The 27,600-nt window shown below is 57.1% G+C and overlaps 1 protein-coding gene across 7 annotated transcripts in view; it reads left to right on the top strand.

Annotated features, from left to right (window-relative positions):
- Positions 1-27,600, top strand: part of KCNQ1 (potassium voltage-gated channel subfamily Q member 1) — a 329,509-nt gene that overhangs the window by 227,921 nt on the left and 73,988 nt on the right. For all 7 annotated transcript variants that reach the window (XM_037011470.2, XM_037011475.2, XM_073217330.1 and 4 more), the window contains one exon: positions 27,001-27,076. In XM_037011470.2, the coding sequence (XP_036867365.1) occupies positions 27,001-27,076 (76 nt within the window). The remainder of the gene's footprint in view (positions 1-27,000; positions 27,077-27,600) is intronic.

Raw genomic sequence — 27,600 nt, 5'->3', positions numbered from 1 at the left:
CGCACACACATGCACATTCTTTTTCCCTGGCTAAATCCTGTTTAGTCCACAGGCCTCAACTGCCAGTTCCCCTGAGAATCCTCCACAGGCCGGTCCATGTTCTAAATCAGGACCACCTTGTGGTTCTCCCAGCCACAGCCTCAACTTGCACAGGTCCTGGTCTCCAGTCACGCATGTCAGGGTGCTGATGTCAAGCCTGTCTCTGCCAGAGATCTGGGAGATCAGTTCCCTGCAGGGGGATCATGCTCTGGCCACAGGGACTACAGAGGTACATGTGAGAGGATGCTTGATCAATGTTCAAAGAATGAATGATTGAATAAACCAACAAATGGATGAATCACACTAGCTGGAGGCAAGAGAGAGCTGGGGAGTTTGAGAACCTGAAGGGACACAGTGAGGCTGGAGCTGGGGGGCCTTGTGGGCAGAGTGGCCAAGAAGGCCCGGATGGTCCGGTCTGGGTGTATGAATTTTGCTCCCGGCAGTGGGGTGCTCAGAGGGCTTGGGAGCCATGGGTCAGGTGAATGAGTTTTGGGAGCCCCTGTGGCCACTGCAGACAAAGAGGGTGGACCTGGAGGCCAGGGCTCCTTAGCAGGCCAAGCCCTCAGCCAAGGCAAGGGGGCGGTTAGAGATGGGTGGGTGCAGTGGGGCTGCGGAGGCTGCTGTCAGGCTGCTGGGAGAGGGGACAGCAGGGCCGCCCCCAAGCCAGGACCCTGAGAGAAGGCGCAGACCTCTGAGTGGGGGCTTCCTGAGGAGTCCAGCTGGGTCCCAGGCACACCTGATTCCAGCTGAGCCAAGTGCAGGGAGGAGCCAGCCTGGCTTCTGGTGATTCCAGAAGGTTCTCTGTGGACAGGCCTGTCCACGTGGCCCTATGTGAATGCAGCCAGAGCCAGAGCTCCAGGAGAGGGACCGCTGGGCCATGGACAAGGCTGCTGCTTCCCCAGCCCCAGGCTGGGGCCACCCAAACGCAAAGTCCCTGAGGAGGCTTCCGGGGTGCCAGTGTGTGCCAGTGTGTCCCGAGTGCAGTCCAGGCCCAGTGGGGGGCGGTGGTCACTCGTGTAGGTTCTTGGCGCTCCCGGCCTCCCCAAGAAATGTGGATTCTGACTGCTACACCTTCAGGGCCCCACACGGGAGGGGCTGGGCAGGAGAAAGGCTGCTCAGTTGTCTCCCTTAAGATGGTCACCCCACAAGGCCAGGAGAGGGCCCGGCCCCCCAGTAACAGAAGGACACCCGGAAGGCCGTGGGGACGGGCTCACATCATGCAAGAGCCCACCCTGGGGGCAGACAGTGGCCGCCCCCAGCCCCGGCCTCCCTCCCAAGGCCTGTGCGCTTCCTACCACCTTGTTCAGAGCCCTCCCACCCTTGACACACAGCCTCTGGAGCCAGGAATACCCACACCACACCTAGGCTGGCATCACCCCTCCTGAAATGGCATCCCTCCACCCCCACCCATCCAAATCCCGCCCGTGTTCCAAGCCCTGGGCTGCCTCCCCCTCCCTCCTGGTGATTCTCCGTTGCGTGTGTGCACACGTGTCAGGCGCCTCTACCAGCTAGAGGGCCGTATCAGTCAGCTAGAGCCAGTTGTACAGATTCCGCAGACATTCGTTGTCTCCCAGTCCTGGCGCTGGAGGCCGAGACCCGGGGTGGGCAGGGCCGGCTCCCTGGAGCCTCTCCTGGGTGTGTAGACGCCGTCCTCTCCCTGGGTCCTCACGTGGCCGTCCCTCTGCGCGGGTCTGTGTCCTGACCTCTTCTTGTAAGGACGCCAGTCACATCCCATTAGGGCTGCTCCGATGACCTTATTCACCCTGTTAGAGGTGCTTCTCCAAATACAGTCACATTCTGAGGCAGGACGGGGTGGATAGGAGGAGCACCCCCATTTCTTCAGTGTCTGGAGGAGAAGCAGAGGCACGGGGGTAATGCTCGCCCCTGGGGACAAGAGGGCTCCTTGGAACGTGGGTGCCGGAGGCCCCATGAGCTGCCTGGAGCTGGGGCAGGCAGTGGGGTGGTGGGGTCCTATGGGTGCCTGAGGTACCAAAGAGCAGCTTGCTGGTGGGGCCAGCCTTCCCGCCTGCCCTCAGAGCCCCCCAACATCTGATCCCCTACATTCCCTACTTCCCTGGCCGCCATCCAGGGCTAAGTCTGGACTCCGTTCTAGGCCTGGGATGAATGGGATTGAGAATGACTGAGGCCAGGGTCCTGGGGTACCACGGCCTGTGAATACTGGGAACCTGGAGAGCGTCTGAGTCCTTGAATTTCAAAATCCCTGAGCATCTGAGCTGTAAGTGTTGGGGCCCGAGGCACTTCAGTATCCACATGGTCTCCCCCGCCCCAGGAGCCCACCAGGGTGGCCACATGCAGGTGACTGTAAGCGCCATCTGGGGAGCCTCAGGGGTCAGGGGGTGGCTGCTGTACGTGGAGAGCAGGGCCAGGGCGGAGGGCACCAGGCGCCAGTTTCCCAGGGAGGAAGCCCCTGGCTCAGACCCTAGGGTAGGGGGGTCGGTGTAAAGTCCTCCAACCTTGGGCTTGTCCAAGCGGGAGATCACAGGACACCCGGAAGGGGCTGGGTGGGCTGGTCAGGATGTCCCCCAGCCCCCCAGCTATGAGCCTGCAAACCCACCCAGCCCCTTCCAGGTGTCCTGTGATCTCCAGCTTGGACAAGCCCAGTGAGGCCCAAAGCGGAGGGGAGCCTCCCATAGCTCGAGCATCTGTCCCCTGCATGTGGCCACCCTGGTGGGCTCCCAGGGCAGGGGGGGACACTGTGTGTAGTGTGTAGGTGCTGGGCAGGGTGGGGCCACAGTTCCAGAATTTGGTCGACATAAGACACTCAAGGCTCAGGGACTCCCGGGCGAGGGTCGGAGCCGCGGCTGAGCCCTGGTCTATCTCTGGCCACCTCTGAGGTGCAGGTCCCACCTGTCCTTCCAGGGGGTCCTGGGGCCCAGCCAGATTTCACACTCTGGGACCCCCAACACACCAGAGGAGGGGCTGTGGTGCCACGTCCCATCAGAGGGGCCAGAAAGGATCCTGGTAGGAAGGCCAGGGATTTTGGATTAGGGAGAAGTGGGGCTGGAAAGGGCAAGCCCAGAGGGGGAGGCAGCGGAACAAAGGATGCTTCTTGCGTCTCGGATCACCTGGGGTGGGTGAAGGGCCATGGGTCTTGGAGGGCAGTGGCTGGTCGCCTCTGCTGGTCACCTTGAGGGAGGAGGTAGAGAGGAAGGCAGAGCCCCCACCCCCACTCTCTGGGGCTTGTCCACCCCTGGGCTGGGGGGCAGCAGGCCCAAGGCGGCTCTGGGAGCCTGCCGGATGTCTGAGACCTAGGAGTAACTCCTGGCCTTGTGGGCTGGTAAACTCTGACTCACAGAGCAATGAAATCCTCGTGTTTTAAAAATCAGCATATTGGCTTGATTTTATAGATTTCAGAAGTGCTACTTGAAAATAAAAACCTCCTAATTATATTTATGATCCCAACATGAATCCACTTGACTCCATTAGTGGCAAAGAACCTTTGTGAAGCTCTTGCTCCAAGTTGGCCCTAAGGGCTGGTGGGGCATAGCTGGAGGACTCAAGGTTGCTGGGAAACCTTTGTGGCTCTGCCTCAGAGGCCAGGCCTCAAGGAGGTCAGCTAGTGTCAGGTGTGAGGACTGTCTTAGCCCTGTCAAAAGCCTTGACAACTTGGGCCCTCCACGGCCATCGTGACATGCAGGAGCCAGTCAGGGGGCTACAGGGAGCTTGGGCAAAGGTGTTGGTGCCCCCCGGCCCGGGGAGGGAGATTCTGGGAGCACAAAAGGAATGCCTGCTCTCTAAGGGTCATGGGAGGATCATGTCACCCTCCAACAGCAGGGGGGAGTGTCCTAGTCTGACCTTGACCCAGGGCTGGTGGTCAGTATGGGAAATGTGATTTGAAATGAAGAAGGTAAGCAAGGACAGCTTCAAACAGTGGGCATGAAAAAGAGATGCAGGGAAAGGGGGCCTGCGGGTGCAGCTGGAGTCTGGGAGGGGCCCTCCCAGCAGGCTCCTTGGCCAAGGGGGTGGGCAGCAGCATTGTCATGACGCCGGGGGATCTGTGAGGGCTCTCTGGGGCGACGTGTACTCAGCCGAAAGAGAAAGACAAAGCCTCCCCCTTCCAGGGCAGAGCGGACAATGCCGGTGGCAAGGCCACCGACACCCAGCATATTTGCCCGGGGTGCTCCTAGGCCTCTGTTCACCTCCCCTGGGGCAGGGACCCCAGCCAGAGACGTGGGGTGGGCCTGAAACTCAGTGTCCTTGGAGGCCAGCCTATGGCCACCCCGTCCCAGCAGGGTCCCCAGGTCTCCGTGGGGACGTGGGGCTTGACCCGGAAAGGGCTTGGATGGCCTCCAGGTGTAGGGAGTTCTGGTTTCTCCAGGGACCCTGCTGAGTCCAGCTGTCCTCTCAGGAGGCCATGCAGCACTGGGGGGTCTGCCCTCCCTCGCCCTGGCCTTCCACAGGAGCTCAGAGCAGGCCGCTGAGGGGGTTGCCAGAGCAGCATGGGCACCCGAGGCCAGGTGGCGGGTGTTGCCCGGCTCCCATTCACCAGGGCGGGTGGGGACACCTGGTAGGAGGCTGTGGGGAACAGACTGAACCCTGCTGCGGTGCTGCACCCTTCAGCAAGGGCCTCCCTGTGTTCTCCATCTCTGGTGAAGTGTGGGTGGCGCCGGCTCAGCCTCCTGGAGTGACCATGATGGGGGGTGACAGGCTGGCATGGTGCATGTGCCCAGTGTGTAGGGACAGGCTGTGGGTGCCGCAGGAAGCCTCCCTGGCCAGATGGGTCAATCCAGTGTCCACGGTGCTGGGAGTCCATTGCACAGATGTACCAGCTGTGGCTCCAGAAGGTCAGTGGCTAATCCAAGGTCACCCAGGGTGACGTGGTGACACAAGGATTTAAACCCAGGAGTTCTGGCTCCCACAGGGAGCTATTTCTGCCTGATCAGTGGTTTGAGACTGTTTGGATTTCAAGGCCCCATCAGTGACCCATTATCCACCATTATCCATATCCGTATCCACCCGTACCCTTTCATCACACCTAAAAAGAAATGAATGGCACAAAGTGGCCAACATTTTAATGGTGCAGAAAAGGACCTCTTACAGGACTCCTTTGCTCCCATTAAATGCCACCAGTCCGTTCTGGACAGCCTGTGTGCACCACCACAGACCGCAGGGAGGGTTCCTGCGTTTCCCGGCGGGACCCTGCCTCCCTCCCCTGCAGCCCACCGCTGACCCACGCTCCTCGCCTCTCCAGAGCTGGAGTCCCACAAGGCCTTGGTGAGGGAACGGTCGGAGGACCACCAGTTTGACTCTGGTTTGCCAGGAAGCCATGAGCCTCGTTTCTCTGTCCTGTGAGATGGGCTGGTTGGGGCCTCTGGGGTCCCTCTCTCCAGAGGGTGCTTGGGAGAGCCCCAAGCATGACAAGGTTGCGGCACAGGGGAAGCGTGCTTCTGCCCACCAGTCTGGTTGGGGGCAGGGGGGACTGGAACAAACTCAATGAATTTTACTCTTTATTGGGTGTGTTTTGCCTTAGAGTCACTCAGTCCAGCTTTCAAATACACTTAGATAAGTAAACAGAGTCTATTTAAAGGACAAGCATTAAGTAAACAATGGTACAGGTGTTCAAAGATACAGCACGTAGTGCTAGATGTGGTGAGAGACCCCAGTGTGGCCCAGCCAGGGGACAGCGCACGCCGACTTTGGGGCGCTCCCCAGCAGGCCCTGACCCCCGGGTGGGCAGCACGGAGGGCCTGGGGGCTGGACACCACGCAGTGGGTGCCTGTGTTACTTTCCTACAGCTATATAACAAATGACCAAAATCTGGTGGCTTGAAACTATACAAATTTGTCACCTTATAGTTCTGCAGGTCAGAGTGGTGTCACTGGGCTAACATCAAGATGTGGGCAGGCTGGCTTCCTCCCACAGGCTCCAGGGGAGACTCTACTCCCAGCCTTGTCCAGCTTCTGGAAGCCACCCGCATCCCCGGCTCAGGGCCCTGTCCACCCGCTGCAAAGGCAGCCAGGCCTGCGGCTGCCATCTGGATCACTGTCCTCCTCTCTTTAGACCCCCTGTTACTGAGGAAATGTTCTAGAACATGGCTTCGCCACTTGCCCTCAATTATCAGCCCATCACTGTGAATGGACGCACTGACCTGCAGAACATGCCAGTCTCTCCAAAGGACAGCTAGCTGCAGGCACACCAAGGGCCCGGGGGCCTCTTCCAGGGACCCTTGGCCCTTCTCAGGAGGGCCCATCCCTTCGCCTGACTCACGGCCTCTCTCTGCTGTGTGGGCAGGGCCAGGGCAGTCACCACCTGCAGGAGCCCCCGGCAGGGCCCCTCCTATCCTGCCCAGGACCAGCTGTTCCTGGCCATTTCGTAACACCCCAGAGCTCTCGGTCCTCAAGTTGGTATGTCAGGTAGACCGTTGAAGGACCCTCTGCTGCGCACCATGACACCATTAGATGTTTTGACATTAAAAGGTAAAAGGAAGAAAAATATGTCCTGAAGCCCTGGCCTGCTGGCAGACCACTGGCATACAACAGTGTCCCAGGCCATGCTGGCTGGAATCAGCCCCAGGAGGTGGGCAGAACCGTCAGAGGCAGGGACTGCCCAGTGCTTGGAGCTCAGACACCAGGAAGGCAGCCAGTGGCCTCAGGCTTGTGTGGTGCCAGCTGAGGAGCTGGCCCTGGTACACCCATTTGCAGCCTGTGTTGGTACCCACACCCATCTGGCCATTTCACCGTGGGGCTGCGTCAGGGACCCTCTCTCCTGTGCGGTCTCTGCTGGCCCAGCTGTGCAGTCTCACAGGAAGGGTGTATTAGAACGCTGGCTTGGGGGCCCAGGCCCCCTGCCGCCCTTTCTTGGGGCAGCCTGTGCCTTGCCGTTGAATCACTCAGGAGCAGAAATGCTGAGGTGGGGGGTGTTTACTGGCTTTCCTGGGACTGAGGACGCTCTGTTTGTCTGGGACCCCCAGGAGCTGGACAAACAAGAGCCCCAGAAGGGAGGGAAGGAGGTATCCTGTCCCCCAAGTGCTCCAAGGAGGCAGGGGGGCCTCCTGCACAGAGCTGCTGGGTAAGCGTAGGCCAAGCAAAGCAACCGCCGGCCCAGGGGCCCCAAGCAAGTGGGCACAGGAAGCCCAGCACTGCAGGGCCTCTGGGTTTGGGTGTGGAGGCAACCCACGGAGATTAGACAGCGGCCACCGGCAGGCCTACCATCACAGAGGGAATGTCCAGGATTCGGGGTGGTTTATTCTCCCACATCCATGGAGTGCACGTCGCCCAAACCCAGGGTGTGCTTCCTGCAAGTTTGGTGAGCTTTGTGAGCCCTGGTGCCCTCACAGGCCTGTCAGGTGCCCTGAGCCAGGAGACCCGGGTCACGGCGTTTGAGAGGGAAGCAGACGCTCTGAACTTGGGCCCTGGAGCGCCCCGGCAGGCCATGCTCAGCAGACACCCGCGACAGCTTCTTCTTCCTCGGGAGCCCTCGCCACTTGGGGACTGATGTTCACAGGAGTCTCCTAGCCCCAGTACTCTGTGCTCCCCAATTGGGGTGGGGGTGTCTGGGGTTTTCTTCACACCCTTTGAAGCATTATTATTTGAGCCCCTTCCCCTCCAGGACCCTCACAGGCTTCCCAGATGGGCCTCCCATGCCCTCTCACATCGCTGACTGACTGCAGGGTTGGAAATAACCCTGATGCTTGGCCAACGCTCAGGACAGAGATGCCAGAGCCCCAGGACTGCTATCCGTTGGCCCTGCTCCCCTGTCTTGGCTCCCAGAGGAAAGAGTATGAGCAGCTCGGGGAGGGAAGTGAGGCAGGCCCTTCCACGGCCTACCTGGGCTGTGTCCTCTGCAGGAGGGTAGCCCGGCCTGACTGTCTTCTGCCCTTGAGTCTGTGCAGCTGGGCCGCAGGGCCCTGCGTCCTCCTGTGACGCCCGAGGGAGTCGGCTTGGAGTACTCCTAACCAGCGTCCTGCAGCCCTTCACGTCCACCCAAAAGCCCTCTCTCCCTGGTGCCTTCGCAAAGAGCCCACAGACTCTGCCCACAACCAGATGCAAGGCTCATCTTCCTGGTGGCCTAGACACACACACACACACACACACACACACACACACACACACAACACGCTGTAATGTTGTTTGTTCCAATGGACTCCATTGTGCTTTAAAAAATTTTATCACCTTATGACAAGTTACACATTAAATAATTGAACTATTATTTATAATGACTTATATAATATAGAGAAAAGCATAAATAAAACATGTCATGAAATAAAGTGACCACTGCTATTATTGACCTACTTTAAGGATCATGACCTGAGGTTTGGACACCCTGCTTTAGGCAACTATCCACCTCAGGGCACCTGCAGAGGTTTGTTCTCAGATTGCCCCATAAGTGCCTGTGTATTTTCTTTCTACCTGAAAAAAATAAAAGGCCTAGAAGTTGTGCATACCGCAGGGTGTGTGGCCTGTGTCAGAGGGTCAGCCAATGGACACACAGCGCTGGTTTCCAGGCCAAGACAGTGTGTCAAAGTGCCCCGATGCAGTCCACAACTTCCGCCTCTCCCAGCCTTTTCGGTGACCCACCATCTGCCCAGGCACACAGCACTGCAGGCCTGTCGCCCCCAGCAGTGGTTGGATGCCTGTTCAGTCCTCAAACCGCCCCAGGAAAGGAATGTCCTGCGCGGCTGGTCCTTCTGGAAGGGCAGGATGTTTCAGGGGAGATCAAACAGGTGTGTTCACAGGACATCAGCTGCAGGCCTGCCTCGGGGGAATGGGGGGTGGGTGCCGGCCTGAAGGCCTGCTCCTGCATGTCCCCACGCTGCCCAGCCCCCTGAGCCTGTGCGGGGGCTCTGAGCCCCCCTCTATGCCACTTGGACATCAGATGCCCACTGCTGACACTCAGGGTGCCTTTGCTTCTTCTTGGCCACAGCTGTGACGTTGGAAGTCACGTGCTCATTCCTTCCGTGGACACACTCCCGCCCCCCAAACCATGAGCCCTGGGGCTCAGGCCCACAAGGGGCTCAGGAGGCGTGGTCTGCATTTGGTTGGGACTTCCAGGGGCCCCGTGGGGCCACCACCTTCCCCAGCCCTCCCCCCGCCCACAGGGGAGTCTGTGGCTATTGTGTGTACATGTCGCCCTCCCCTTGCCCCGCTCGCTGAAAGGCTTCACTCGGAAGCTTAGGGGGCACTGGAAATGGGAGGAAGGGACCCAAGATCCAGGGCCTTTGCCCGAGGAATCGTAAGGGACAGGTCCGACACCACACGTTTCTGGTGCACTTCATAGAGCCGGCAAGGAGCCCTGCCCTGCCAGGCTGCCGCGGGGACTCAGCCCAAAGCTGTGGCCTGCTTGCCACCTGCTTCCTAGGGTTGCCCTGAGTCTGGAACAGGAGGCGACACCCATTGTGGACATAAGCATGGGACTCACGAAAGAAGTTTCTGGGCAGAATGGGCACCAAAGGGCCTCAGCAGCTGGGAGTTTGTTGGGGTATCTGAGTCCCTTAGATTCTTCTGGGCCCCTGGGAGCAGAGGAGGCACTTCCCACCCACTCCCGTCCCACGAGCACCTGACACCTGCAGGCATATGACGCACCCGGGCCAGAGCCCAACCTGAGGCCAGGCAGAGCTTAGACCGGCTTGAGGTGGCTCCTGATGGCTGAGCCAGCATGCACGCACGTGTGCACGCACTCATCCCTCCTCCACTGCTTCCTTCACTCACCACTGTTTCCTGAGCCCGCTGTGCACCGGGCACCGCCCTACACCCTGAAGATACAAACACCAGCAGAAGAGACAAAGTCCTCATTCACAGAGTTTAGGGTTTTGCAGGAATTTCTGTAAAGAGAAGTGAGTTCTGGCAGGGCAGTTGGACGGTGGGCAGAAACAAGGCCTCCAAGGGGAAGTCAATAGCCCGCCAGTCGGAGTGTCAGCTTCCTAGCAACTGGGGAAGGTGGTGGCCCTGCGGCGCCCTGGAAGTTCCGACCAAACCTAGGCCACACCTCCTGAGCCCCTTGTGGGCCTGGGCCCCAGTGCTCATGGTTTGGGGGGCGGGAGTGTGTCCATGGAGGGAATGAACAGGTGACTTCCAACGTGACAGTGGTGGCCAGTGGGAAGCAAAGACACCTTAGGTGTCAGTCAGGAAATGAACGGCCTGTCTGTCGGCGTGTCCCTCCTTGGACAGAAGTCCTAATATCTGCTTTGGGCCTTACCCTGTGTGCTGCTAGGAGATACCTTCGGGCATTTGCTCCCATGGCATCATAACCTGCCTGCTGCCACGTAGGGCTTCACTCACTCCAGGTGCTCCTTCATGTGCTAGGTAGGGGTCCGTGCCCCTCCGTGGGGTGACTGCTTTTTCCCACACCACCACCCAGCCAGGCCTGCCTGTCCCCTGGGGTGAACAGTGGCCGGCTCCGTCCCCAGGCATAGGTGTGTGATCTGTGCTGCTTCTCCCCAGAGGTCTGCCTTCTGGAGGACATGCCGGCACCACACAGACCTCTGCTCCACTGTGCAGATAAGTTCTGCCAGCAGAGCCCTTAATCTCTCCTCCCCTCATCTGATCTTCGTTGAAGTTGGACTTCTCTGTTCAGAAATCTTATTGCTCCATGTCAACTTCAGAGTACGTTTGTTGAGTCTCTCAATTTCAGTGGGACGTTTGCTTGGGACTGCCTTGAATTTACAGATGAAATTTGGAAACAATTGAAACCTCTGCCATATGATACCATCTCATCCAAGTGCAAGTCATCTCTGTGCATGGCCTCTCATCTCCTTGACCCTCCCCTGGGATCCCAAAGTCCCAAAGAGGACTCTGAGGACTTCTTCTGTGGGGGTTTGCTTCAGTTATTCCCAGAGAAGACATCCTCTCTGGTGCTGTTTGGGAGCTTATTTGCCCCAGGAGCTTATCGCTGGAGTAAAGAAAGGCCACCGATTAGGCAGGTTGTTATTCTCCCTGCCACCGCGCTGAACTCTCCTCGGTTTTCATAATTGATCTGTTGACCTTGCTGAGTTTCTAAGTCCATGATCTTTCCAGCTGCAAGTAGTGACAGCTTTATCTTTTCTCCCCCAGTCCTCACACCTGTTTCTTTTTCTTTTGCATTAAGTGAGATCTCTAGGACCGCTTTGCATAGCCGGGGGTCCTGGGCCTTCCTGTCTTGTTCCAGGTCTTCATGGAAATGCATTTACAGTGTCTCCATTCATCGGATGGTTTGTTCTAGCTTTTGACCTATAAATCGCTGAGTTAAGGACGTTCCTTCTTATCCCTATTCTTTAAAGATTTAATGTTTTACTTTAAGTAGATTTGAATCTTTTCAAATGTTCTCTGTACTTAGAGAGATGACCATGTAATTTTTCCCTTGAGGGGAGGATGGCATTGATAGCATTCAGGTATTTAACCATCCTTGAATTCTTTGCATAAATTCTGATGTGTGTGTGTTGTTGTTTTTAAATACATTGCTGGGTTTGGTTAGCTGATATTTTCTTCAGCATTTTTGCATATGTATTCGTAAGTGAAATGAGCCTGTAATTCTATTTTCTCGTATTTTTCTTGCATGGGCTCAGAATCAAACCCCCTAGACTGTTAAAATGACCTAGAAAATGTTATACTTCTTCCATTTTCTGGAACAAGTTGTAGAAGGTAAGAATTTCTATCTGAGATGTTTTATAATGGTAGAGGTCACCTTCTGTCTTGCCAACGGGTTTCAGCCCCAGACAAGCTCACTATGGATTCAGTGAGATGGCAAAAATGACAGTGGAACATTCTTGGGGTGAAAGGGTTATACCCAACTTTATTGCCATGGTGGCAGGTCAAACACAAGAATCCCATCCACTCAGAGCCAGTCTGCATGCAGCAAGTCGGTCTCTGCCCCTGGGCCTCTCTGCCCACACAGCTGTCTCAGTCTCTGTCCTCAGCACTGCCACCACTCCGGCCTCTGCTCTCCTGTGGCCGTGCAGCCCAGATCACAGGCTCTTTATATAAAGCGAGTAACAACATACTGCCCACATGTGTGTAGTGAGCGAGCCGCCCAGGGCCAGGTGGGAGTCCCAGCCAGAGGAACCTTCACTTTCACCTCCACTCATGCAAGCATGAGGTTTGCGGGGAGGACTCTGATTATGTTTTGATTTCTTAAATACGTAGTTATTTAAGTCTTCTATTTCTTCTAGCACAAATTTTGACAATGTTATCTGGTCCCAGGAATTTTCCCATTTCATCTGGGTTTTTGAGTTTATTAACTCAGAGAGGTCCATAATACTCTAATGTTTGTTTTTACAAACCTCTATCACCTATTCTGTCACTTTATCAATAGACACTTGCCATCTTTGCTCAATCTGTGCACCTCTGTCAAGGACGTTCCACACTGCACTTCTTTACGAAGCAGCCTTGCAGAGGTTCACCTATCTTACTGATTTTTGCCAGGGGGATTGCCAACAGTGACCCGCCACCTATTTTTGTGTGGCCATGAGCCAAGAATGGTCTTTTGAGGTTTTTAAAGGTTGAGAAAAATAAAAAGAATAATAGTTCTGACTCCCAAAACTTATATGAAATCCAAATTTTAATGTCCAGAGGTAGGATTGGCTGGCACACAGCCACACCCCTCCATTCACTCACCATCTGCAGCTGCTTTCTAACTACAGCAGCTGGGGGAATGCCCCTGCTCAGATTCCACATCCTGGTGCTCAAGGGCCAATCTGGTCTGGCCTCCCTGGCATTTCTCACCCCACCTAACCCACACCCGACCTGGTGCCTCCCAGTCCACCCCACCTCAAGCTGTGCCCGCCTGGAGGGCTTGCATTAGTGTGGCACCCCAACCCCGTCCAGCTGATTCGGTCAAGGTCCCAGCCTTGTCTCTGGCTCTGAGCTCCCCGAGTCCACAGTCAGGAGTCAGTGACTCTGGTCGGCTCAGAGGCTCTCACTTTCTCTCTGGGCACTTCCTGCTGCCCAGCCTTGCCTGGTCAGGGGCTGCCTGACCAGAACCCCTTGTTTGGGTGGGCAGACCGTATGGAGGGGGACTGGTCCAGTACGTGGTGGAGGGCCCCCCACCGTGGGGCTTGTCTGCTCTTCTTCTCATAGTCAGCCTCGGGCTGTGGGTCTGGGGAGGGGGACCACAGAGGTGATGTGCCTGCTCATCCGTCGCAGCAGGGCTCCCGCTCGGTACAGCTGACCCCCCTGAGCCCCAGGGAGGGCAGAGTCAGGAAGGGAACCCCTGGTGAGGGAGGCTGGGCCTCTGCCCAGATCAAGCAGTGCCCCTGGTCGTGGGGGCGGGGAAGCTGGGCAGATAGTGTCAGGCCAGACGTGGGAATCCACACATGGCCCCTTCTCAAAGACGGGTGCTCTCCCTGGGGCCCCTGTGGGCCCCTCGGGCCTCTTTCACTGGGCCCATCCCAGCCTAGCCTGGCCCACGGTGGAAATGCAAATCTAATTAGTCTGGCATCGAGCCCGTCTTAAAAGTATTAACAGAGCCTTAAACTGTGCTGTTGGTTGGGGATGAAGAGACGCCTTCGAAAGAAATTACCGGATGGTGACAAAGCCCCAATTTATTAGTCTTCTCCAACGGGGGCTGTGCAAAGGACGTTAATTACTTTAATGGGACTTATTTTGCTTCGTTGCCCAAAGTAATTGGTTTATTAACTTCTCCTTCCCTTTGGGGGGAGGGAAAGGCGGCGGGCCGGGCGGTGGCCCCAGGAGAGCTTTGCCCGGGCCCCTCGGCCCAGCTCGCCTGACCGGCAGCGGCCCAGCCCCCACCCCGGAGGAGCACCCCGTCCCCGCCAGCCTGGGCTGGAGCAGCCCGGCCCCACTGATTTATTCTTGTGCACCGGACATTCACTGTGTGTCAGGCACTGGGAATGCAGCCGTGAGAAAAACAAGGCCCTCAAGAAATGTGCTGGGGCCCCACATGTGCCCCAGCGGAAGGGAGCTCAGCTTCAGGGAGGTGTGGGCAGGTTGGGGGCGGGCTTCCTGCGGCAGGACCCACGCCTGAGAGGGCAGGAAGGCAGAAGGACACCGGGAGAAGGGGGGCCAGGCTGCAGGCAGGGGAGGCTGCCCTTCCCCAGACTTCAGCAGATAGACTGATAACGTTCGCATTTCAAAACAATCCCTCCAGCTTGGAGCAAGCGCCTCAGAAACACAATCGCAGCTTCCCGCTCTGACTGGAGGGCTCTCCAAGAACAGCCCAGGCCCCGGGTGCCGAAAGTGGCATCTGATCAGCACAAGTTGGGTCACACCTACCTGGCCCCCAGGGCTGGGTGAGAGGCTGACTCTGCCCTCAGAGACACCCACTGCTGCCCCACAACTAGACAGGGAAGACCCCACCCCAACCCCCAGCTCCCCGAGTAATGCGAGGATGGGGCAGAGTCTCCTTGGACCCCAGACTGTGGTGGAGGAGAAGTGCCCCTCAGGAGCACCCGCCAGGCCAGTGTGCCCTCCACACCCACAGCTCACCCTGGTGGGCCCGGGCAGCCTGCTTCCCCGTGCCATCTCGGGGCACCCCTGCCTGGCCAGGGGGTGCATTGTGGGTGTGGTGGAAGGGGCTGGCTCTGAGGACAGCCAAGGGGCTGCATGGCTTTGGACCCCACTAGGTGCTTCCTCAGGTGCCTCCCCAAGGCTGGCCCCTCAGCCCACTGCAGGGGATGCCCGCTGACCCTCCCACCAGGTGAGTCAGGGACCTGTTGGAGGCCTCATGAGGGTCTAGGTACCAGGTAGAACGGGGCTGATAGTGAGGCCCAGGCAGGGGTCGTGGCCTAGCCCTGAAAGTGTGGAAGCCTCCAGGCAGCCTGAGTTGTGGGGTCCCTGACCCCTTACTTGCAGATGGGGAGCTGAGGCCCAGAGAATACAGATGAGACCTCAGAGGCTGCCCAGGGACTACCACAGGGATCCCCACCACCCACACCAGGCCTTAGCTGTCACAGGGGACAGGGCTGTCACTGGGAGCTCAGGTCTGTCCCTCCCTCTCTGGGCCTCAGGGCCATCTTGATGTGAGGGGGACAGGCTAGGCCCTCCTCACCCTCACTGGGAGCTTCTGGGGCTATGATCCGGCCAGGGTCCCCACGTCCAGTTGGGCAGCTGGGTGTGCAGGGGCACCCCCCAGGGAGCACCCACCTCCCTCTTTGTCACTGTCGCCATGTCCTTGAGTTTAACTGTGGACTGAGGGGTGAGCCCCCAGCCTCTGCGCATGTCAGACGAGCTACTGAGGCCGGGCAAGGCCTCCAGAGCAAGGAAAGGGGGTGCAGGCTGTGCCGGGCAGGTCCCACTGCCATTCTTGGGGTCAAAAGTGGCCCAGTCACCCCTCGGTTAATGTGAATAGGGCTTTGGGAGGAAGGAGGCTCCGAGCACAGGGTGGGGTCGCAGAGGCCCTCGGCTCACCCTGACTTGGGGGCCTGATCCACTGCACCCCTGCACGGAGGAGCCACGCCTTCCAGGAGGTGCAGGCTCTTCAAAGGCAAGGTGGCCCCAAACTCAGCCCAAAGCACCAAGGGCTTGGGGTTCAAGACAGAAGCGGCCTAGGGAGTGGGCGGGAGCAGGGGGTGGTGCCTGAGAGGTCTCAGGGTGGGGGGCATACAAGAAAAGTCGGGGAGAGGAGGCAGTGGAGCTCGGGGTCTCCGAGTCCTGGCGGGGATGAGGGCTCCGAGGGCAGCAGGCTCTGCCTCCCTGGCCTTTGGCCTCCTCACCTGCACAGTGGTTGCACCATGAGTCCGGCAGCATGCGCCTGGTTCACAGGTGTTTGGGAAATGTGAGTGCATGAAAACAGGGATGAGAGATGGGAACAGTGGGGAGACCAGGGAGAGAGCTGGTGCCCAGGGCCTCAGTGGAAGGCCAGGGCCCCCACTCTTGGTCTGGTGGGTCCAGAGTCCAGCCAGAGGTGGGGTCTCTGGGAAAGGGTGGGGCCCTCCATTGAGGGCAGGGGTCTTGGGGTGCAGCCACAGGGCTGTGAGTGGCCTGGCGGGTCAGGGAATCTGAGGGTGTGGGTGAGGAGTGCCCACCCTGTTCCGAGCATCCCAGAAGGGGCTTTGTCCCAAGATGCTGGTGCAGGAGCCCCCCCGTGCATCGGTGGCTTGTAACCCCCCTAGCACCTCAGACAGGACTTGTCTGCTCCCCAGTCCTGAGAGTAGAAAGGGAGCCCCCAGGCCCTGGAAGTGCACTCAAGTCTTCCCCCACTGCAGCAGGCCCTCTTAGCCCCTCCAAGCTGCCCCAGGGGGCCTGGCAGAACCTTCTGGCTCCTGAGTCCCAGGGCTCGCCTAGCTTCCTGCGTCTACTTGGAATCACACAGGTTTTAGTTCCATCTTCCTTGCCCGCCCAAAAACCCAAATGGCCGCAGAGGCACTGGCCAGGACTGGGGTCGGTGCGTAATTCATAAAGCTTTTGGAAGGAAATGCACACAAACCACTCTTCTAGACGAAAAACCAGTCAGAAGCCCATGTAATTCTTCTTAGATGTTAGGGGTTTTCTCTCCCTTGTTTTAATCAACAAGTTCCCAATAAGTCATTTCAGTGAGGCCATTACTGACGGCTCATAATCTCCTGGGGCTGCGGGCGAAATGGGACCCCTGGCTCTTTAGCTGAAAACACTTTTCTTGTTTTCTTTCTCCAGTGTCCTGGAACCAGGCCAGCTCGCCAGTTCCATTAACTTAATGAGGCTGACAGCCTGCAGCAAACGTGCTCATAACCCGCCCTGGGATCTGAATGGGGTCCCCCCAGCCGCCTGCTCACACCCGACCCAGCCCGCTCTTTCCCTCTGTCTGTTGCCCAGCCCCTCCCGGGGACAAAGCTGGACAAAGATGCGTTTCTTCCCAGCGACTCTGCACAGGCAGCCTGAGGCTTTCCGGCCTGCCACCCGCCCCATCTGGGGCACAAGGATGGTCTCCCCACACCCCAACGGGGCCAGAGCCTGGCCACAGGGATTTGTTCAGTGCTCATAACCTCCAAAGCTCAGAGCTGCATGGCCGGGGTGGCTCTCCTGGGCTCTGAGTCCGTCCGAGGCCGTGTCCTTGTTATGGTGGAACCTCAGACCTCACTGTCCTTTGCAGGCCCTCCAGCCTGGGCCTCCAGAGGTTGAGGAATCTGCCAGAACCAGCCGAGGCCCAGCCTGGGAATCAGTTTGGGGCTCTTTCAGGCCCCATCTCCCGTCCCCTGTTCCTCAGGAGGACAGAGGCACAAACATTTGGGAGAAGGCCTGGGTCACGGGGCAGGGGCGGCTGCCGGCAAAGGGAAGGGAGGATGGAGCTGAATGTCCAGCGCGGGCAGCAGCCGCAGGTCCCTGCTGGCAGGACTGGAGCCCCGCCTGTTGTCTTGGGGACTGTAGGAGGGATGGGGGGTACTGAGGATGTGGCTGTGGGTTCCAGAGCTGGTTGTCCGGGTCACAGGCAGCACATTCCCTTCCCAGCAAGCAGGACCATCTGCCTGTCTTCCATGTGCCCCACATCCTGTCCCCTCCACACCCTGCTGAGCGGCTTTTCCCAGAGGCTGGGGGGCTATGTGGGCCGTGGCTCTGAGGACGTGGCTATCCCGGCAGCCCTCGGCCAACAGTATGGGCAGTTTTTAAACAAGAGCCGTCTCTGCACCGCACCTCGCACCGAGAGTGCGGGCAGGGGAGGCAGGCTGAGCGCACACCAAGAGAAAGGTGGCCAGCAAGGGTCTGAACCCTGGAGGCTGTGCTGACGTTTCTCCCTGGCAAATGAGACCGCACAGCGCCAGGGCACGGTGCAGTCACTGCTAGCTGCCATTACTGGCACATTATTTCTGGCATTATTATTGAGGTCACATAGAGCCCTTTCTGGGGGCACCATGGACAGCACTGCCCGCTTCCCCAACCTCCCCGGCATTCCCCTCGTGCCCTCACTCGGGCCCCCAGCCACATGGGCCTTCTTTCCCTGTATCTGTCCCCTCCCAGGCCTTGGCCACACCATGTTGACTTCGCCATCGCCAGAGCTTGGCTGGCACAGATGGCATGAACCACGCCTGGGCCCAGGGCTGTTCTGGGCCACGGCACACCAGCAGAGGTCACTCTCCTGCCCGGTTGCTTTCAGCCCCAGGAAACTTTCCCCGGCCAGCTTCTCCTGCCCACTCACCTGAGTGGAGTCAAGTTGCCCGAGGTAGCTTTAGCCTAATTGGGGTCATCTAGACCAAGCTGAGTGAGTTCATGGAGTTAATATAAGCTGAACTGAACTGACTTGAGTTGGCGAATTGAAATGAGCAGCTTGATGCTGCGATGGGTGCTGGCACAGGGGGGGGGGGGTCGCTGAGGGTCCCAGGGGACGGATCACTTCCTTTCCCTTGGTTCTGAGATACACTGAAACGGGTTGCTTGCTAAACCCATTTCCACCACCTGTCCGCTGATATCCTGGAAGAACTTCACTGCCGATCAGGGAGGGGTCTGCTCTGGCCGCTCTAGGCTTGGGGGCCAGGACAGGGTCGCTCCGATTCATGGATCCCAGACATGAAAACAATCTCACAAAGACTTAAGATGCAACGACTTCAGGGAAGAGTGAAAACGCCTTCCCTTGGGACCGTTCTAGTTGGTTGGGGCCGCGTTGTGCGGGGCCAAGGAGGCCCTGCAGCGTTTGGACGCCGGTAGGCAGGCAGTAGGGAGCCATGGCAGGATTCGAGCCAGCAGGTCACACGATCTGTGTTTTGTCCCTTGGATTGGAAAGCCCTGCTGGCAGCCACACTGGGGGGGATGGGTTGGAAGAAGGAGGCTGGGCTGGAACTGGAGTAGGGGGGTCTTGTCGGTGGGTTTCAGCCCCGGGCAAGTTCACTATGGATTCAATGAGACCGAGGAATGACGATGGCATGTTCTTGGGGTGCAAGGGTTTACACTCGGCTCTATTCTCCTATTCTCCTGGCAGTAGGGCGAGCACTAGAATCCTCCCTGCATCCAGCCGCCTGCAGGTCTGTAACCCACCTCGCCTCAGCCTCCGCTCGAGCACTGGGCAGAGCTCTTTATACAGTGACTCAGTCGGTAACAGCCTCTTGCCTACAGATGTAGGAGCAGTAGCCCAGCAGTAGGCCAATCACATCAGCAAGTAGTTTAGGTTTGGGTGATGATCCTGGCCATCGGAGCTCCCCTTTCCCCACAGTGGGTGGGGGGCTGCGGGTGGGGTTGGGAGGAGGATCTGCCCAATCCCAGAGCCACCAGAGGAAAAGGTTTCTCCCCAAGAGGCATGTGCCCTGAGCAGAGCCGGGGGCTGGGGGCACCCCAAGGCCCTCCCCTCCCCTCCAAAGCCTGCCCTGTGTCCCCAGGGAAGCAGCCGGCACCTTCCTGTGCCTTCCCTCTGAGCTCCTGCTCCCAGGAGCCATCCGCCGTGACCGGCCCCGTTTGCGAGGTGAGCCCTCCAGCGGTTCTCAGTGTGCTGAGTCGTGCAGCCATCACCAGCCTCTGGTTATAGAGCATCTTCATCACCCCCCAAGAGCAACCTGCACCCATCGGCCGTCACTGTCCATGGCCCCTCCCCACCCTCTAACCTGCTTTCCATCCCTGTGGGTTGACCTAGTCAGAATGTTTCCTGTACATGGAACCCTACACTAGGTGGCCTTCTGTGGCCGGCTTCCTTCACTCAGCATGACCTCCTCCACGCCCACCCGTGTGGTGGCATGTGCCAGTGCATCGTTCCTCTTAATGGCTAAGTGACAGTCTATTGAATGGCTAGGCCACACTTTGTTTATCCACTCCTCAGGTGACAGACACCCCGGGCTGTTTCCACCTTTGGACTATTACGCAGAAAGCTGCTGTGAGTGTTCGTGTGAAGTTCCATTGCAATCCTGCCTGGCGTTTGGAGGGACCGCCAGGCTGTTCCTCAGCGGCTGCCCCGTTTATACCCGCCCGTCCTTGGTGGCCTGTGTCGTTATCTTGCTTGTTGTGGCCAGCCCAGCAGGCGAGGAGTGGTCTTGCATTCCCTTAATGGCTGATAATACACTGAGCATCTTTATGTGCTGACTCGCCATTCAGGTCTCTTGTTTGGACAACTGTCCATTCAAGTCTTTTGCCCATTTTTAATTGGATCGGTGTGTGAGGTGTAAGAGTTCTTGGTGTATCCTGGGTACACAAGCCCTTTGCCACTTTTATGATTTGCAAAAAAACAAAGCAAACGAAGCCAGCACTAGGCAGCGCCACTGCTTGCGCTGCAGCGGAGGAGGACTCGGATGCGGGTGGGGCGGAGGCTTTTGAGTGCGCGTGCCCCTAACCGAAGGGATAAGCCATTGGTGGAGTGAAGAGAGGTGGGCCGCAAGGGCAGGACTTCTGGCGTGTGTGCCGAGCCCGGGGCCAGCAGGGCAGCACCATTTCCATGGCCACTTCAGTGAGTGAAGGGGAACGCCCTACCCATCCTTGGTCCCCATTCCTGGTTTGGACTTGAGTTCTGATGGGCCACAGACTGGCTCAGGCCCGTACAGGGGCTTCCTCAGCCTGTGGGGAGGTGAGGAGCCTTCAAGCCCTCCAGCCCGGCAGGTGGGGACCCTGGGGCCCTCAGGCAGGCTCACTGTCTGCTCCCACCTCCAGGCTCCCCCTGGGCCCACACCAAGCTGGGTGTGGGAAACAACGTGGGCCATTCGACTTTCGCCCCAGCTTGGGTGTGAATTACAGCCTCAGTTGCTCAGTTGCAGTTTGCGCTCTGGGTGCCACGGCGGTGCGGAGGGGAGCTCACGGGCCAGGATGTGGCTGGATGTGAACTGGGGGTGAGCTCTGGCCAGGAATGGAGAGGCGTGGGGGCCCCACACGTGGGTGTGCACGTGGCCCTTGGTGTGGCAGTGGTTTGTGGACACAGGGCCCATGGTGGGAGGAGGCTGCACAGAGCCACAGCTACCAGCCCCCACATCTCCGGGGCTGGGCCTGCCCCACTGCGGCTCCGGCCTGAACGGCCGGTCAGGGGGGCTGCGGTGGGCCAACTGCAGGGCCGCCCCAGGGTCAGCTCAGGGTCAGCAGAAGACAGGTACGGTGGAATGGTTGCCCTTTGCTCCACCTGACCACAGAGTACAGTGGCCTCTCAGATGGAGGCAGGGCCACGGCTCACTTCACCGCCTGTGCCGAGTGGCTTTTCCCGGAGGCTGGTAGGCTGTGCGGGCAGGGCAGGCTGGTTTGAATTATTGGGATTGCACAGCTCTTACCCCGCAGGGTGCTATTTGTGTCTAATGAGGTCGCCTGACTTGGCCACAGACATCCCTGCACGTACCCAGAGCTGGAGACTGGAGCTGCCCCCAGCAGGACAGGTCAAGGGTGGGCAGGAAGACCACAGAGCAGTGAGCCCCCAGCCAGCCCAGGCGGGCAAAACCGGGGCCTGAGCAACCCCACTGGGGGACCTGAGCACCTCGCCACCCCACAGATGGGGACCTGAGCCAGGGCGGGATTGTGGCTGTCCCGCACGAGGACAGAGCCAGCCCACACTCTGGCCCCTTGACCTCAGGCCAGGTTGCGCCAGCAGCCTGAGCTGGGGGCGGGGGGGCTCCCTGTGAGTTGCAGGTGGAGGGGGTCGGGCTGCCGGGAGGAGCTGCTGTAGCAGTCAGGGGCGAGGCCTCGGGTACTGGCCGATCCAGGGCAAATCCCAGTACTGCTGACGATCAGCTGAGCGACTTGCCCCTTCCGTTCCCTCCTCGGTAAGACGGCCTAGGTTTGTCCTGAGGTTGCAAGGAGCGCTTGGGAGGCTCCCAGAAGAGCCCCTGCCTGCCCCCCTTGCCCCCTCCCCCCTCCCTCATAGACCTTCTGGCCTGGGAACAAAGGACAGGGAACACAAGGGCTGGGGTAGAGACAGAGAGACAGGTGTGTGCATTTTATATCCTAAAAAAGGAAATTTGTGTGGCCTCGCTATAGAGTTGAAAATAGGCATTATGGGATACAGAGATTGTATAGGCTTTTCATCCACCAGGACCCATGCTTCAGGGAAACCTTCCCCTGGAGTCTCTACCCCAGAGCTTCTGGGGAAAATTTCCCTCAGTGTCCAGTTCTAGCACCTGGCTAGTTCCACGGACATGCCGAGGCTCCACTTCCCGGGGAGAGGGTCTCCTGCCTTCCTGACAGAGCAGACGCCAGGCAGTGAGCACACGTTGCCAGGCATTTACTGACAAATGGGGCAGGCCTTAGGGCTTGAACTGGGGTCTCCACCTCCCAGGCCCTTAGGCCTCTGAGGGGAGGGCCTCTGCAGGGCCTCCCTAAACCCTGTCCTTTGGTGAGACCTAAAGGAGAGTTCCCAAAGTCAGCCACTTCTGGGGGCCAGGCGAGCAGAGGCTCTGGGGGACCAGAAGGCTGGTTAATGGAGAAGTTCCCGCAGCCCCAGTAAGCCGTCCTGGGTGTGCACCTTCAGGGACCAAGTCGGTACGGGCACTGGTCCTCTGCTTCAGCTGGGCCTCAGGCATCACTGGGAACGGCAGCCTCGTCTCCCACGAGGGCAACCCTCTGCCCCCTGTTTCATCATTTCTGCTCACACTGTTATTACTGTAGCACCTGTTGTCTGCGGGGGGTACATCCCAAGACCCCCAGTGGATGCATGAAACCTTGGATAGTACTGGACTCTATATACACTATGTTTTTCCCCTACCCGTATGATAAAGTTTAATGTGTAAATTAGGCACAGTGAGAGATTGATAACAAACTACAACAAATTTGTTTTTCCTTCACAGTTTCACACTCAGTCCATTCTTACTATAGATCATAGCAGCTTCAACATACAATTTTTTCTTCTTTCCTTGTTAAATGGCGAACTTACCCCTTTTCACTTGAAGGAAGCGCTTTACAGCTTCTCTTCGGCGTCTCCAAACTGCCAGCATCTTCACTCTTGCACCATTATTAAGTAAAACAAGGGCTGCTGGAACACCAGCACTGTGGTACTGAGACAGCCCATCTGATGACCCGGACAGCTGCTAAGTGACTCACGGGTGGGTAGCACATACATGGTAGGTCCTCTGGACAAAGGGTGACTCACATCCCAGGCAGGACAGAGCGGGATAGCGTGATATTTCATCATGCTACTCAGAATGCCACATGATTTAAAACTTATAAATTGTTTATTTCTGGAATTGCCCATTTAACATTTTCAGACCATGGCTGACTGTAGGTAACTGAAACTATGGAAGGTAAAACCACAAACAAGGGGGGGGACTACTGTATTTCCTGCCTTCTGCTTATTTTGGGTTTAATTTTCTCTTCTTTTTCTAGTTACTTAAGGTAGAAACTGAGGTCATTGATTTGAGACCTTTCTTTTCTGTTAATATAATCATTGAATGCTATAAATTTCCCTCTGAGCACTGCTTTAGCTGCCTCCCTCATATTTGGATGTATTATGTTTTCACTTTTCATTCAGTTTAAGATGTTTCCATAAAATAGAGGTGATCTGTTCCTGGACAGTTTGGTAGAATTTGGGATAAAGCCATGTGTGCCTGGTGTTTTCTTCTGGGAAGATATTTAACCACTGCCTCAATACCTTGAATAGGTGTAGGGTTATTCCAACATTTCATTTTATTTGACTCAGTTCTGGTGAGTTATATTTTTTTCTAAGAATATGCCCATTTATGTCTAGGTTTTCCAAAGTTTTTGGCATATAGTTGAGAGTATTATTTTATTATGTTTTAAGTCCTTATTTGTAGTATTGTCTTATTTTCTTTTATAATATTTTTATTTGTATCTTCTCTCAATCTGTCTTACCAGACCTTTGTCTGTGTTGTTAGTTTTTTCAAAGAACTAAAATTTTGCTTTACTTAGAGATTTTTAAAGATTTACACAAGGAGAAAGATATACCATACTCATAGATATACCATACCACTCATAGATAAAAGACTTAATATTATAAAGATGTCAATTCATTTCTTCCAACTTGATCTGTAGATATACTGTAATTCCAATAAAAACCCCAACAGGTTTTTTTTCATGAAACTTAATATGATGATTCTAAAATTTCTGGGCAAAAGTAAAGAGCCACAAATAACTATGACCTTCTTAAGAAGATCAAGGAAAGACCTTTCCTTCCAGGTATCAGGACTTGGTCTGAGGCAATAGTAATTAAGGTACTGAAATGTAGGTGCAGAGGTTGACAATTAGCCCAGTGGAATCAAACAGAGAGTCCAGGAAAGACCCACATAGGTCTGAGGCTTTGGGGTGTGACCAAGATGGAACTGTGGATGCCTGGAATAAATAAGCATCCCTAAAGAAGAAGGTGAAGCTAGGCCTCCATCTCACACCGTATACAAAGGTTGCCTGCAGGTAGACTAAATGTCAAATGCAAACCTTCTAACTCTTAGCAAATGTAGGTTAGTTAGTGCCTTTCAAATCTTAGTGTAGGAAAATGTTTCTTACACAAGACACAAAAGCATTGAGTATGAAAGAAAAAGATTAGTAAATCTTTTTATATAAAATAAGAGCTCCTGTTCATCGAAGGACACCTTAAAGAAAATGAAAAGATGGTTTACAAACTGGGATTCATGTCGCTTTTTTACAGCTGCTCTAACAAATCCCCTCAAACCCAATGGCTTCAAAGAGCGCACACTTACTACCTTTCTGTAGGTCACAAGTCTGACACTGCTGACCAGTCTGAAAGGTGTCGGCAGGGCTGGCTCCTCCCGGAGGCCCCAGGACAGAACCCATTGCCTGGCCTTTCCCAGCCCCCCGGGGACGCCCGCGTCCCTCGGCTCAGGGGCACCTTCCTCTGTCTTCAGAGCCAGCACCCTGCCAACCTCCGGCCTTTCTCCCACAGTCACAGCTCCCTCCGACCACAGCTGGGGCAGGCCATCCACTTTCCAGGAAGCCAGTGTCTAATTAGGCCCACCTGGGTGATCCAGGGCCATCTCCCCATCTCAGGGTACATAACCGAATCACGTCTATAAAGTCCCTTTTGCTGTATAAGGTAACAGATGTTTAGACCATCTTTGGGGGACCCTTTGCCTGCCACAGGAGTGGGCAGACCTAACATACAAATTGGCAAAGAATAGACAAAGTTATGTAGATGACTTCTACCTAACTAATCACTAAGAGCGCAATACCGAGAGCACGGCCCAGAGACGTGCTCGGCCTTTCACAGCAGAGGAGCCCGTGAGGCCAGTCGGTATGAAGACACCACTTACACGCGACTCATTGTCATGAGTAATGAAGTCTGACCTTGGGGGCTGTGGGGCCAGGGCCTCTCCTGCACTGCAGGTGAGAGCACACAGTGGGGCCACCATAGGGAGGGCAGTGCAACATCCCACACCATCAAATTCACATGCCCAGTGACCCAGTGGTGGCATGCCTGGGTATGCACCCAAAGAACATTCTAGCCTCCGTCTAGCCTGAGAAGCTCGCCAGGGGTATGTGCCTTGGGGCTCTTCACCAGACCCGCGCCTGGCCACCAGCCACGTGCCCATCACAGGAGGAGAGCCGATAAACTCGGCATGTCTACACAAAGGAGTATTTTCCACCAGTCAAAGCAAAGGGACAGAGTGTGGATTGTACCATGCGGGTGCATCTTGGCAACGTCACAGCAAGGACAATGCACGGTGCTTTGTTATAAGGTTTAGATCACTAAAACAAATAAGTGCCTTTTGCAGGGGGAGGGGGGAATGCATATAGACTTGATCAAATCACGCAAACAGTAAAGCGAGGGGTGTGAGGAACATGGACCGAGCTGGGTGGTTCCTAGGGTGGGGATAGGTTGAGTCAGGGTCTTGCTTTTACTTTGAGTGGTGGGCTCCCGGGATTTCTGTAGTGTTTAGAAAACAATATACAAGGTGTAAAGAATGAAACACCACAGCCAAGGGAGATTTATTCCAGATAAACCAGGCTCGTTCAATATCAAAAATCAACTAATGTAACCCATATCACATCAGGTGTGTCAGGGGTGTGAGGGGGTGTCAGGGACTTCGTGAGGCCAGTGACCCCACCCCAGAGGAGGAATCTCAGCAGCGCAGGGGCCTCCCAGAGCCTGCTTAGGCTCCACCCCAAGCCTGTGCATGTAGGTGTGTGAGCGTGTGAGAGGATGTATTCAGCGTGTGTGAGTCCTGATGCGTGTAAGTTGCTGTCCTCTCCTGCATAGAAGTATGCCCTTAACGTCTGACACGTTGGTGCTGGAGTGCACACAGCAGCCATGTCCACTCCGTCCTGCTGCCCCAGGCCAGCCCACTCTTGAGGGGCACCCGTGGGCCTGGCAGAGGACTAGGGAAGGCTGGGGTGTCAGGCTGTCTGTGTGTGGGGAGATTCCTGCTCTGCAGACATGCAGACCGGCCCCTGGCCAGGACTCTGCCCCCAGCCAACACCACCTGCAGGTCAGAGCGGCTGTCCTGCCCCAGGGAGAGCCTCCTGCAGCACCTCCCGGGGCTTCCCTCACCACGGCCCCCAGGCTACCTGTGCCCGGGCAGGCAGAGCCACGGGCCAGGCTGGGCTGGGGTCCCCACGGGTGCTGAGTCCCACAGAGCTGCCCACATCCAGCTTCTTTCTGTAGTGCTGGCAGCACCGTGGAAGAGGAGATGTCGCTCTGGTCCCCCGGTCTCCTGGCCCCTGGGTTCCTAGCCCTCCCCCTGCCCACTCCGTCTGCTGGCCCAGGAGCTTGGCACCCCTGAGGCCTAGCCCAGCCATGTGGTTGGGGTCTGAGTGTGGCCCCCGTGCCCTGTGGGAGAGGAAGAGAAGGAGGGAGCAAGGCCCCATGTGCATCTCAGCCAGCCCCCCTCCTCCTGCGCCCCTACCCGTACTGCCCCCAGAAAACCACCCATCCTACACCTTGTTTGCACGCTCTCTGCATGATACTGGTGAGGGGCCTGAGGGCCCGAAGGCAGCAGAAGCTTCTGTGGCTTCTGTGGCTTCTGTGGCTCATAGGACACAGCCACTGCGAACCCAGGACTCCGCCTCCCACCCCACTTCCCAGGGACAAGCGAGCCCAGGGTCTCAGTGAAGCCGCCCTGCCCCCGGCCTCTCCCTGCCCGGCCAATACACGGACTTCCAGGATTTAAAGATCACCCCACGGAGCTGAACACTTTCATTTAGGGAAGGACCCAGCCCAAAGCAGCAGGGGGCACTTGGGAAGGCACCCAGCCTCTGGCACCCCAGCGCCCACTCTCACGCTCCTCTCCGTTTTCCACTGCAGGCTGCGGGAGCACCATCGGGCCACCATCAAGGTCATTCGGCGCATGCAGTACTTTGTGGCCAAGAAGAGATTCCAGGTGGGTCCTGCGCCGAGCCCCCCGGCCCTTGGTCAGCCCCGGAAGCCTCTCTCCCATCCATGGTAGAGGGTACAAGGCCTCCCTACCCCCACATCCAAGATGACCCTTCACCCATCAGATACCCTGGCACAACTTCCTTATCCTTCCCCAAGGTGGCAGGTCCTGGAAGGACATGTCCTTGGTCGGCCTGGCCCTTGGGGCTCACTTGTGCCCCCCCCCCCCATTGCCCAGCCCATCTGGGGAGTGACATGGGAGGGATTCAGAGAGTGCAGAGCCTGCCCTGCCTCCCTCGGGCAAGAGGAGGGGTCCTACAGGCCCCAGAGCTCTGCCCCATGCTGGGCAGTGCCCTTGCCCCCCATTCCTGCTCTGTGTGAGTCAGGAAAATGGAGGGGAAGCAGTTCTGCTGCGCCCTAGGGGACAGCCTGCCTTTCCCCGGAGAGCAAGGGTCTCCGAGGCAGGCGGAGCTGGAGCCCAGGGGCTTCCATCCCCCGTCAGCGCTCTGTCCGGGCTGGGTCCCCTGCAGC

This window comes from Manis javanica, chromosome 11, assembly GCF_040802235.1.
Source record: "Manis javanica isolate MJ-LG chromosome 11, MJ_LKY, whole genome shotgun sequence".
In the NCBI taxonomy this organism is placed as follows: domain Eukaryota; kingdom Metazoa; phylum Chordata; class Mammalia; order Pholidota; family Manidae; genus Manis; species Manis javanica.
Note: the sequence above shows the minus strand (reverse complement) of the source record. Positions and strands in the feature narration are given on the sequence as shown.